At 40.8% G+C, this 12401-nt stretch overlaps 1 protein-coding gene across 1 annotated transcript in view; it reads left to right on the plus strand.

Annotated features, from left to right (window-relative positions):
• Positions 1 to 1450: 1450 nt before the first annotated feature.
• The window catches only part of LOC121532348 (spondin-1), a 94842-nt gene continuing 83891 nt past the window's right edge, over positions 1451 to 12401 (plus strand). The window contains exons 1-2 of the mRNA XM_041838282.2: positions 1451 to 2090; positions 10883 to 10989. Coding sequence (XP_041694216.1) covers positions 1862 to 2090; positions 10883 to 10989 — 336 coding nt within the window. The 5' untranslated portion in view covers positions 1451 to 1861. The remainder of the gene's footprint in view (positions 2091 to 10882; positions 10990 to 12401) is intronic.

A 12401-nucleotide genomic window follows, 5' to 3' on the forward strand; every position in this document is an offset into this window, starting at 1 on the left:
TCCCAACGCTGTGTTTTAACGTTTAGAAACGTCAATAATCATCGATACAGCTTTTGAAACATATGTCCCTTATCTTTATCAGCGAGAAATAATCATAAAAAAAAAAAAGATACACTTACTGTAGTAGTTTTGCACAGATCCATACAGCTATGGGTGCCTCCATCCGACAAAACTACATTTCCACAACACTTCCCGAGTTACGTTTAGACACAGGTGTTCGGCGCATGCTAGATAGCTAATTAGCACAGGTGGTCGCCTCATCTTCTGTCTGTTTTCTGTAAAAAGCGCTGTAACATGGAGATATTGCTGTGTGGGAACACTAACCCTAAGAAGGTGTGTATCAATTTAACTTTTTGAAAATTATTTCTCATTGATATGAAAGATAAGGTCCTTAAGCTTCCAAAACAATACCACAAGCGATGCATGTTAATGTTCAGCTTGAGCATCGGGGACCTTAACAAAACTCCCCCCTACAATGATTTATGTGTAATGTAAATTAGCAAACCTAGCAATTTTATGAAGGTGGCTTTAGCCCAGATAGGTTCCCAATCTGCCAACCTCATAACTAGCTACCAAGAAGCTAGCCCTTGATCATGACTCTCAGTTCCATTACATGATCAAGGGCTAGCTTCTTGGTAGCTAGTTATGGGGTTGGGAGATTGGGAACCTATCTGGGCTAGCTAAAGCCACCTTCATAAAATTGCTAGATGGCTAGTAGTATTACAGAGAAACAACAACAACTACAAAAATTACTTTAAAAAAATAACATTTTTTTAACAGGACAAATCTAAGTGGACAAGTGCCCCTGTGCCCCCTATGGGCATGAAGCCTCTGACAGAACTGGCCCTCATGATCTTTTATTTATTTATTTTATTAATTTTTTTACAATACTTTTCCACAAACCTTTTTCAATGGCATCCAATGTATCTTAAATAATAAAAATCAATAAATATATACAAATAAGTGGCGACAGGGAGTAGGCATGCAGCTGGCTTGACGCTGAAAAAAACGTATTGTCTCCAACTGGCAGCTGTAGTGTCACAGGTCAGGAGAAGGACGGGTGGGCTGAGGAAAACGGCATGTGAGAAAGACAGGATATGTGAGATCGACAGGAGCACAGATTCCGCTTGACAAAGCAGCCCATCGCCGGCGCCCGGTGAATGCGGCCGATGGGCAAAAAAGCTATCGCACCGCACTCCACCACTCATTGCTAATCGGGAAGAAAACGTAATGCAAAGAATCCTGCACTTTTATATAAACAGTAAAATTGTATAATCGTCAAAAGTAAATAATTAAGCACACACCAAACATTTGCCTCCTCATTACCATTAATAAAAGAAAAGGCGCATTATTGTTATGAGCGCCCTGCTATAGGCTAATTGATTTATGAGATCCACGGCTGTGCAAACATTGGCCGACAGCTTTCCTGCGTCTCACCAAGAATGTCAAACGCTCCTCTCGGTCACAGGGACGATTAGGAATGTCTGGGTTTTGTTTAAACTCTGCTGCCTTCATCCCTACAATCTAGTTCTTCTCTCTGTGTCGGGGACAGCTGTGCTGCTGCGCTTCGCTATTTCCCGGACCCTGAGAATTACTCCGTTAGATCAACACTCAAGCCACCTATCACCGCTTTCCTCTCAGATCAGTGTAACTGTATGCTGAAGCAGTGCCATCGAACTTCGAAACCCGCTCGGTCTGGGATGGATTCACCGCGGTTTCTAACACCATTTATTACCAAGTGTCAGGGCTAAGTAGTTTGCAGGAATTCCGTAGTTGGGGACTGTGGGGAGATAATATATCCTCTATTTTGTTTCCTTTGTAGAGGTGGAATAAAGAACTTCCCACCACACCATCATCAATAATGGGAATATATCTGCATTTGCTGCTTTTGCAGTATTTTGTTTCCAATTGTGTGTGCAATGCTCTCACGTTCGTCGAGGAACCCACAGATAAGCAAGCGAAGTCGGATGGATATTGCGGCAGGATTTTACGGGCACAGACACAGGGTACACGGAGAGATGGCTACAATGAGTTTCGGCTAAGAGTCGAGGGGGACCCAGAAAATTACCAACCTGCAAGCACCTACCGAGGTATATAACTATAAGAGCACATTTTACGTATCGTTACTTGCTTGGCTTTTCTTATATTCACCAAATTGGAGTGGCTTTGAAAAGGACAACTCTCAGAAAGTGTAGCCTACTTCAGTAGCCTAACACTAAAGTCAAGTTTAGATTCCGTGCGCAAGTCACTTCCATTGCGTAATTGTGACAAATGTAGCTAACCAGAGCTACTAATCACACCTCAATATGACACCCGAAGACATGTGCAATACATGTATCAAAACAATTGGACCTGCATTGAACAAAAATATTAGTGAAAGGAACACATATGATGCGTTTGTTATTGCAGCTATGGCACTCTCAGAAAAAAGGTGCTATCTAGTCAGTTGGGTATGCCATAGTCTGGCGTTGCATACCTCCACAAATCACTTAGTTGTCCCAGCTCCCTTGGAGGTCTAGAGAATTTTGTATTGCAAAAACGGTTTGAATGGTGCGCGTCATTGTTTTCCGTCTGACTAGTTGTTGCCTATGCTACTTTTAAGTGCTAGTTTTCAAGTTATCAAGTGTGGCTGACAGTCTATGATTTATATTTATTGAAATTGAAAGTGTATTATGCTGGTAAAGTCAAAGGTCACAACACGTTCTAAACCGCTCTGGTGACAAACACACCTTTTTCCTTGTCTCCATTTGTCAACATTGAAGCTGGCTGCGAAAATATTGTGAAGATTGCCCATTTATTTTGTTTTTGTAAGGACGCAAAAAACTGAGGCAGTGGGAGAACCTATTCAAGTAAGTAAATACATGTTTAAAACAAATAAAAACACATGTATTATTAGCTAGCTAGGTGGCTACAGTGGGCCACTTTGTAGGTTAACTCAACTGAGCTGCTAGCTAGATGGCTAACATTACACACTGTTTAGCTAAGTGAATTAAATGTCATCAGCTAGCTAATTTCCTATTAGCTAGATATCTTGGTGTAATCATTCTAAATTAAAAACAGTCTCCAAATACATTTGTAGATAACAGCCATGGAAAAGGGTGAAATTGCAGCTCCAGCGGTCAGTAAAGGGAGATAGTAGGCTACAGGATAGGGCAGGTAATTTTGTGGGAGGACATTATGAAAATATTCTCCAGTTTCAGTCCATAGAGGGGAAAACCTTAAGGCCAGAGATAATAGCAACATAATATTCAGTGCTGTCTAATTTTAGTATAATGAAGCCTGTTTCTTTGTGATGTTTTCTGTCCTCAGATATTGAAAACTGTGAAAGCCTGTTCGCAGATTAAAAGAGGTCCCAATGAATGTCACAAGAGACTAAGTGTATATCCTATATGCCATGAGTTATATGTAGGCCTACTTATGTTACCAAATACATACAAAAATACAGTTAAACATCACACACAATGTATAAACCTATTACAATTTGAGCAGGCCAACCCTGCTGGAGGTCTGCAGGGTTCTGTTTCAGCCCAGCAATAACAAACCTGATTGAACTTATAAAATCTAAGAGTTCATAATCAAGTGTGCTATTGCTGGGCTGGAATAGAAGTCTGCTCACCCAGTAGATCAGGGATCAGTGGAGCAAGGTTGGCCACTGCTAGTATGGAGTTGTTTTTGTTCCCCTGAAATGATGCTTTAGTAATAATAACCTACAATGATCTATTGTTGTTTAGACTAATCTTTACATACAAGTAATCTTATTTGTACATTTTGAAGTGATGAAGTGTTGATTCTTTGAAGTGAAGTGTTTAAACTTGTTTTAATTGTTAAACTATTATTCAAAATGAACTAGTGTCAATGTTGATTAATCATATCACAATCCTGCAATAAAGAAGGGAAGGGGTTCTGTCTCTAATGTGTCTGTGTATCTGTGTGTATTCTCAAATGAGCATTACATTTTTGTCTAGTTGTAAGTTCTCCAATCTGTTTTATTTGATTGTCTCTCTCAGTATATCAACTATGTGAATCCATTTTGCAGCTTATCATATGGCATGCACTGCCAATGCAGCCATAGGCCTATAGTATGATGGCATTACTGGCCTTATGGGCATCTGTCATCTGAAGCTCAACTCACACATTGTTTACATGTTGAGCTATATGTTCTCAATTTTAAATGCTACCAGTAGACAATGTATATGAGGGTAACCATATACCAGATTTTGTAAATGCCTTTTAAGGGCTGACATAATTTTAAAAAATGCAAATCCACCCCTTGTAATTTAGGTACAGTATGAAAATAAGTAGATGACAATTAGGCTAAAGGAGATGAGCATTACAGGTAACAATTAGGCTACAGGAGTTGGTCATTACAGGTAACATTTTATGAGGTTCATTCGATTTTTTTCATTAATTCTAGCAACGTTGCTTGCAAAATGACTGCAGTTGTTCCCATAGATAGACAGTACATTGTTGGTCTATATATCACTGACCCTGTATAAGCTAGCAACTGGGCTAACACCTATTAGGTCAATAATATGCTGTTTTTATTAACATTTTATTGGCTTTATAATCATGAAAGAAATTTAACTAGCTAGTAGCTAGCTCGTTAGTTATACCTAGGTAGTTTACAAGGTTAGCTGACTTTTCTCAAAACTAACAATCGTGGCTAGCTACTTCTAGTCCCTCATGCTAGCCTTTACAGCCAAATATCACTTCAGGAACGTCAAAATAAGAAATATTGACATGGCCAGCATTGTAGACCATTTCCCCTCTTGCTGCAGCTTTAGCTCACCTCGAAATAACAGAGAAATGCTGTGGAAACCAGCATTTTAAGTGTTTCGTCACCAGTGCACGTTTTGCTGATATTTTTAGTCTCACGCACTGTTGCTACTATGGCATTAATCTGGTGAGCACCTTTGGAGCTCCGCCCAAGCAAGGATTTGATTGGTTTGACGTGTTGTGAGGCGTCACTGATTTACACCGGGTTCCGATTTCTGCCATGGACCTTTCCCAGGCTTCCCGTTTTAGGGAAGCCTGGTTCGTGACGAGGATAGGTATGCCATACCCTAGCTCAAGACCAAACATTTTAAGTAGTCAAAAACAGTGGTGGAAAAAGTACTCAAATGTCATACTTGAGTAAAAGTAAAGATACCTTAGAAAATGACTCAAGTAAAAGTGAAAGTCACCCAGTAAAATACTACTTGAGTGAAAGTCTGAAAGTATTTGGTTTTAAATATACTTAAGTATCAAAAGTAAATGGAATTGCAATTGTCAAATATATATATATATATATATATTTTTTTTTTAAAAACATTTATTGCCTTATTGTAATCTGATAGCCAGGGGTTAATTGAATTGGGAATTGGGAGGTGGGGGAGCCCTCCTTCTTGGTGACCATTCGAAACCAAAAGCTATTTTATTGCTATTAAAATATAGGTTGTGATAGCTGTATGCCTAATTGATGTTTTCATTCATTCGCCCAGTAGGCTAGTGCAATTTTCGTTTCATGCATTGGTATGAAAATTAACACAACTGAAGAACTTGCTATTTAGAGCAGTTCCCCAAAATACATGTCCTGTTTGTTTTGGCTTCAAAGACAAGAACAGTTGTAGGCTATAACAAATGTGCATTGTAATACAGTGACAGAATGATAGGCTTACTTGAGATAATGCAAATCATTAATGATTACTTAATTGTGGTAACTTTTTTAGGCATACTTCATCATTATCCCCTGCCTGCATCCCTAATCCCTACATGTAGCCTACCTGCCTATGGTATAATGTATGTTAACCTCTCAATCAGTCTTGATTGACCATCTTCCTCAATTAAAATGAGATATTCTTACAGATCAATCTGGCTGGCAAAACGTCATTAAATAGGCTATTGCTAAGTTATGTAGCTATAGTGTGGACGTAGGGCTGTTTGTTTTTATATATACAGTGGGGAGAACAAGTATTTGATACACTGCCGATTTTGCAGGTTTTCCTACTTACAAAGCATGTAGAGGTCTGTAATTTTTATCATAGGTACACTTCAACTGTGAGAGACGGAATCTAAAACAAAAATCCAGAAAATCACATTGTATGATTTTTAAGTAATTAATTTGCATTTTATTGCATGACATAAGTATTTGATACATCAGAAAAGCCTAACTTAATATTTGGTACAGAAACCTTTGTTTGCAATTACAGAGATCATACGTTTCCTGTAGGTCTTGACCAGGTTTGCACACACTGCAGCAGGGATTTTGGCCCACTCCTCCATACAGACCTTCTCCAGATCCTTCAGGTTTCGGGGCTGTCGCTGGGCAATACGGACTTTCAGCTCCCTCCAAAGATTTTCTATTGGGTTCAGGTCTGGAGACTGGCTAGGCCACTCCAGGACCTTGAGATGCTTCTTACGGAGCCACTCCTTAGTTGCCCTGGCTGTGTGTTTCGGGTCGTTGTCATGCTGGAAGACCCAGCCACGACCCATCTTCAATGCTCTTACTGAGGGAAGGAGGTTGTTGGCCAAGATCTCGCGATACATGGCCCCATCCATCCTCCCCTCAATACGGTGCAGTCGTCCTGTCCCCTTTGCAAAAAGCATCCCCAAAGAATGATGTTTCCACCTCCATTCTTCACGGTTGGGATGGTGTTCTTGGGGTTGTACTCATCCTTCTTCTTCCTCCAAACACGACGAGTAGAGTTTAGACCAAAAAGCTCTATTTTTGTCTCATCAGACCACATAACCTTCTCCCATTCCTCCTCTGGATCATCCAGATGGTCATTGGCAAACTTCAGACGGGCCTGGACATGCGCTGGCTTGAGCAGGGGGACCTTGCGTGCGCTGCAGGATTTTTATCCATGACGGCGTAATGTTTTACTAATGGTTTTCTTTGAGACTGTGGTCCCAGCTCTCTTCAGGTCATTGACCAGGTCCTGCCGTGTAGTTCTGGGCTGATCCCTCACCTTCCTCATGATCATTGATGCCCCACGAGGTGAGATCTTGCATGGAGCCCCAGACCGAGGGTGATTGACCGTCATCTTGAACTTCTTCCATTTTCTAATAATTGCGCCAACAGTTGTTGCCTTCTCACCAAGCTGCTTGCCTATTGTCCTGTAGCCCATCCCAGCCTTGTGCAGGTCTACAATTTTATCCCTGATGTCCTTACACAGCTCTCTGGTCTTGGCCATTGTGGAGAGGTTGGAGTCTGTTTGATTGAGTGTGTGGACAGGTGTCTTTTATACAGGTAACGAGTTCAAACTGGTGCAGTTAATACAGGTAATGAGTGGAGAACAGGAGGGCTTCTTAAAGAAAAAACTAACAGGTCTGTGAGAGCCGGAATTCTTACTGGTTGGTAGGTGATCAAATACTTATGTCATGCAATAAAATGCAAATTAATTACTTAAAAATCATACAATGTGATTTTCTGGATTTTTGTTTTAGATTCCGTCTCTCACAGTTGAAGTGTACCTATGATAAAAATTACAGACCTCTACATGCTTTGTAAGTAGGAAGACCTGCAAAATCGGCAGTGTATCAAATACTTGTTCTCCCCACTGTATATAGGCCTATTCAGTATATAATGAGCACCAAGATAGTGCAACTACTAATATCAGACAAAGACAAGCTGGACAGGGAAAAAAATGGTGCTGTATGTTACAATGAATATTCTCGGAGCCGCATTGTTGATACATAATGTTTCAATATTCTCAGAGCCGCCTCGTTTGTTGATACAATGTTTCAATGTTCTCAGAGCCACTTTGTTGATACAATGCTTCAGTATTCGCAGAATGTTTACCTTCCTTGGCGAGTAATGCAGGCAAATGCAAAAATTTGCGGGAAGCGCACGAGACAATGTTGGTGGGAAGCGCATGAGACAATGATACTGTCATAGTAAACTGTATGCACCGTTCCAGAAGGGTGGCTTCATACAGGCTATAGAAGGGGATCGGCAACCTTCACGTGGGGTGCCAATTTACAATTGATCCTACCATTTCTAAAGATCTGCATGCCAGTTATGATTTTCATATACGCATTGTAGGCTACCTAACTGTGCCCATAACATTTCTAACTGCCCACAAACAAAATAATGATATAGCTCGCTGCTAGACAGGTGCTGTTCATTCAGCACCACGCCATGGAGTTCCACTATGCCTACCTGTACCGAGAAGTTGTCCATTCAGCAGTGCTGAATCACGGGCGGGGCCTTAGCTCCATATATGTGTAGGTTTTCCTTGGACGTTTTTTTAGTCGTTCTTTGGTCGAGTTTGTTTGTCTTCATGCGTCCCTGTCGATTGTAGGCCTAAGTAAGTCCTTTGATGTATGCATTTATTTTAATGCATGTGTAGGATTTATCTGGCATAGTTTGCATTCGTAATCAGCTGTTTTATGCACTGGTTACTTTCACATTAATGTCAGCATTTGAAGTCGGCCTTGTTGTGACAAACATAATAGATTAATTAATATAAATACAAATCTGTTTTAACACCCATACCCTAGGTTTAGCTGAACTGACACCACTGGGGGGATACAAGGTAATAGCCTACAGGTGTTCTTTGGCCTGTGGTAAGTGGCTCATTATCACTATATAATTCACTGTTGTGTGATTGTGAGCAGCATTTTTTCCCTTGGACTAATAAACCAGGTGTGCTTTTGAATGAGCTGGGCTGGTCAGTAGTGTGCAATTAGTAAATACAATTATATTATTACATTCTTCATAACTCTATCATCATAGTTTCTGATACGTGTCTGAATATCATATAACTGCTCCCAGTGACCCTACGTTAATAATACAAATTATTTTCACTTAAAAACTCCTCTCAGCAGCTGAAATGGCCTCTTTCTCCCCCATTAGATAAAAAAAAAAAAGTAGTTTCCACTTTATAATTACATTATTTTCTAACGATCGTGTAAATACATCTACAATGTTTATATTTTATAATGTACCCAGTACAGCCCAAGGAGGATGCATTGTGTGTTGTCAGTTTGCAGAAAAACCATAAGCTAATATTGTTAGTAAAGCTGACTTTTCAAAGATGAATCTTTTACCACCGCAACACACGCTACATTTGACCCTGTTGAAATCACTGGCTGGGAAACAGCAGGCAACTAATGAGCTGCTAGCAGCGCATACCTTTAGCCCACATACTGTAGTAGGCTCCTCCAGCTGAGTTTGTTTCTCTCTCAACAGTGCCTGGGAGGGTCTGCTCTTTGGATGGGGCTACATTACATTATCTTTGATCTTTGATAGGATCTTAATTTGATCACTTCCCAGGGGGGGCCAGTATGAAAATGTATGCACTCACTAACTGTAAGTTGCTCTGGATAAGAGCGTCTGCTAAATGACAAAAATGTAAATGTAATCACTCATTTGTTGCTGAGAATTTTCCTGCACCGCAGGAAATGCAGATGAGCTTCACGATTTACATAAATTCACAGAAAACCTGCAATAACATACGGTTATATACACTACATGACCAGAAGTATGTGGACACCTGCTCGTCGAACATCTCATTCCAAAATCATGGGCATTAATATGGAGTTGGTCCCCCCTTTGCTGCTATAACAGCCTCCACTCTTATAATATAATAATAATATGCCATTTAGCAGACGCTTTTATCCAAAGCGACTTACAGTCATGTGCGCATACATTTTTACGTACTCTTCTGGGAAGGCTTTCCACTAGATGTTGGAACATTGCTGCGGGGACTTGCTTCCATTCAGCCACAAGAGCATTAGTGAGGTCGGCCACTGATGTTGGGCGATTAGGCCTGGCTCGCAGTCGGCGTTCCAATTCATCCCAAAGGTGTTCGATGGGGTTTAGGTCAGGGCTCTGTGCAGGCCAGTCAAGTTCTTCCACACTGATCTCAACAAACCATTTCTGTATGGACCTCGCTTTGTGCACAGGGGCAATGTCATGCTGAAACAGGAAAGGGCCTTCCCCAAACTGTTGCCACAAAGTTGGAAGCACAGAATCGTCTAGAATGTCATTGTATGCTGTAGCGTTAAGATTTAAGGGGCTAGCCTGAACCATGAAAAACATCCCCAGACCATTATTCCTCCTCCACCAAACTTTACAGTTGGCACTATGCATTGGGGTAGGTAGCGTTCTCCTGGCATCTGCCAAACCCAGAAACATGCGTCGGACTGCCAGATGGTAGAGCGTGATTCATGACTCCAGAGAATGCATTTCCACTGCTCCAGAGTCCAATGGCGGCGAGCTTTACACCACTCCAGCCTACGCTTGGCATTGCGCATGGTGATCTTAGGCTTGTGTGCAGCTGCTCGGCCATGGAAACCAATTTCATTAGCTCCCGACGAACAGTTATTGTGCTGATGTTGCTTCCAGAGGCAGTTTGGAACTTGGTAGTTAGTGTTGCAACCGAGGACAGACAATTTTTACGCGGTACGCGCTTCAGCGCTAGGCATTGCCGTTCTGTGAGCTTGTGTAGCCTACCACTTCGTGGCTGAGCCATTGTTGCTCCTAGACGTTTCCACTTCACAATAACAACACTTACAGTTGACCGGAACAGCTCTAGCAGGGCAGAAATTTGACGAACTGGCTTGTTAGAAAGGTGGCATCCTATGACGAAGCCACGTTGAAATTCCCTGAGCTCTTCAATAAATCCATTCTACTGCCAAAGTTTGTCTATGGAGATTGCATGGCTGTCAGCAACAGGTGTGGCTGAAATAGCCGAATCCACTAATTTGTATATATAGTGTATATTAACAGTATTACACTTTTCATGTAGCCTAATTTTGGCCAGGTAATAGCCTAACCACAGATCAAGCAACATTAACAAATCCTGTTGCTGCAAGATTATTTTGCAGAGACAATACTGGTCAAATTAAGATCTAACATCTGTATATTCCCTAAACTCCCCTCCTCTCCTGTTTCCAGTGACTCTGCACGCCTCCAGTCCTTCCTATTTCAGAGGCTTTACCCTTATCTCTCTAAAGGAGGGGAAGGAAGGAACCACAGATGACCACTATGCTGGCAAATTCCAGGTAATGTACTGTGCATGTACACTACAAGTCAAAGGTTTGGACACACCTACTCATTCAAGGGTTTTTCGTTATTTTTTTACTATTTTTTACATTGTAGAATAATATTGAAGACATCAAAACTATGAAATAACACATATGGAATCATGTAGTAACCACAAAAGTGTTAAACAATTCAAAATATATTTTATATTTGAGATTCTTCAAATAGCCACCCTTTGCCTTGATGACAGCTTTGCACACTCTTAAAGGAAAGTAAATAATTGTCTCCTTTGCTCAGCTCATGATGATAATAAACCACCTACTGAGTGAGAGTGCTCTCCAGCAGTGAGAACAAACTTCCTCAATTACCTGACCACATGAAAAGGAATAAACACTCCCACAACCTGCTCAGCCTCAGCCCACACTCCGCGCTCTGCATCCTTCAGCTCCCAGAGTGTGTAACCGTTTTCTAGTCTCAAGATTCGAATCCCATTTTCATTTGGCCTCTTCAAATTAACCTTATGTCACCCATAATAGATAATAAAATACATTCATTATGCATTATGGTTCTGTTGTTAAGAACATGGTTATATTACAATGTCATTACTACTGTATGGTTGTAGGTCTTTGTATTGTAAAGTGGGACTGATTGTCATCACTTAATTGGACAAATAATTGACAAATGATTCAATGAGATCAGCATGATACAGCTAAATTAATTTCCCATACTCAAGACCATCTGCTGGGAGGTATGACCAAACAATGGTCTGAATCGAAATGTTAATCAAACTGAAGTATGTGCAGATAAAGTTTGCATAATACTTTTCCAAATGATGTGAAGGGATGATGGACATTTGAAGAACATTTCTACTATAAAAATTAAGCATGATCAATGCACAATATCCTCCAACAAATAATCCTTGTTGTTGGCTACTCTCCTGGAATGTGCCTGGCGTCCATTTCTAAACATAAAAATGTACAACCTCCAAGAGTCATACTGCTTTTATGTTTAGAACAAATATTATTTTTCTTCACACGTTACGATGAGACCCCCACTTGTGCCTTAGGCCTCAGAGAAACCACCACAGTTTTTCTAACTCTCCTAACTCTTATTTATATAGGCCAGAGACATGCTCAGGGAAGAAAACTAAGTTTGTTTGGAGAGACAAGATGAGCCCAGATTAGATAGGATCTTGTGTTTACAGAGATTAAAAGCATCACTTTGTTTCTGGGTTGCCATGGATAGACAGAAAAGCTGACTCAGTTGGATATCTTCTCGTTAGGTCAATGGCTGCAAGTACATTAAACACAGCAAGGCAAATACAAATGACTGGTGGATGATCTACAGAGGCAGACACCTTAGAGAAGGGCTATTACACCACAGCAGGATATGACATGGTGAGGGGAGGTAGTCAACAGGTCAGGGGAAATAT

The sequence above is a fragment of the Coregonus clupeaformis genome, chromosome 6, assembly GCF_020615455.1.
Source record: "Coregonus clupeaformis isolate EN_2021a chromosome 6, ASM2061545v1, whole genome shotgun sequence".
Lineage (NCBI taxonomy): Eukaryota > Metazoa > Chordata > Actinopteri > Salmoniformes > Salmonidae > Coregonus > Coregonus clupeaformis.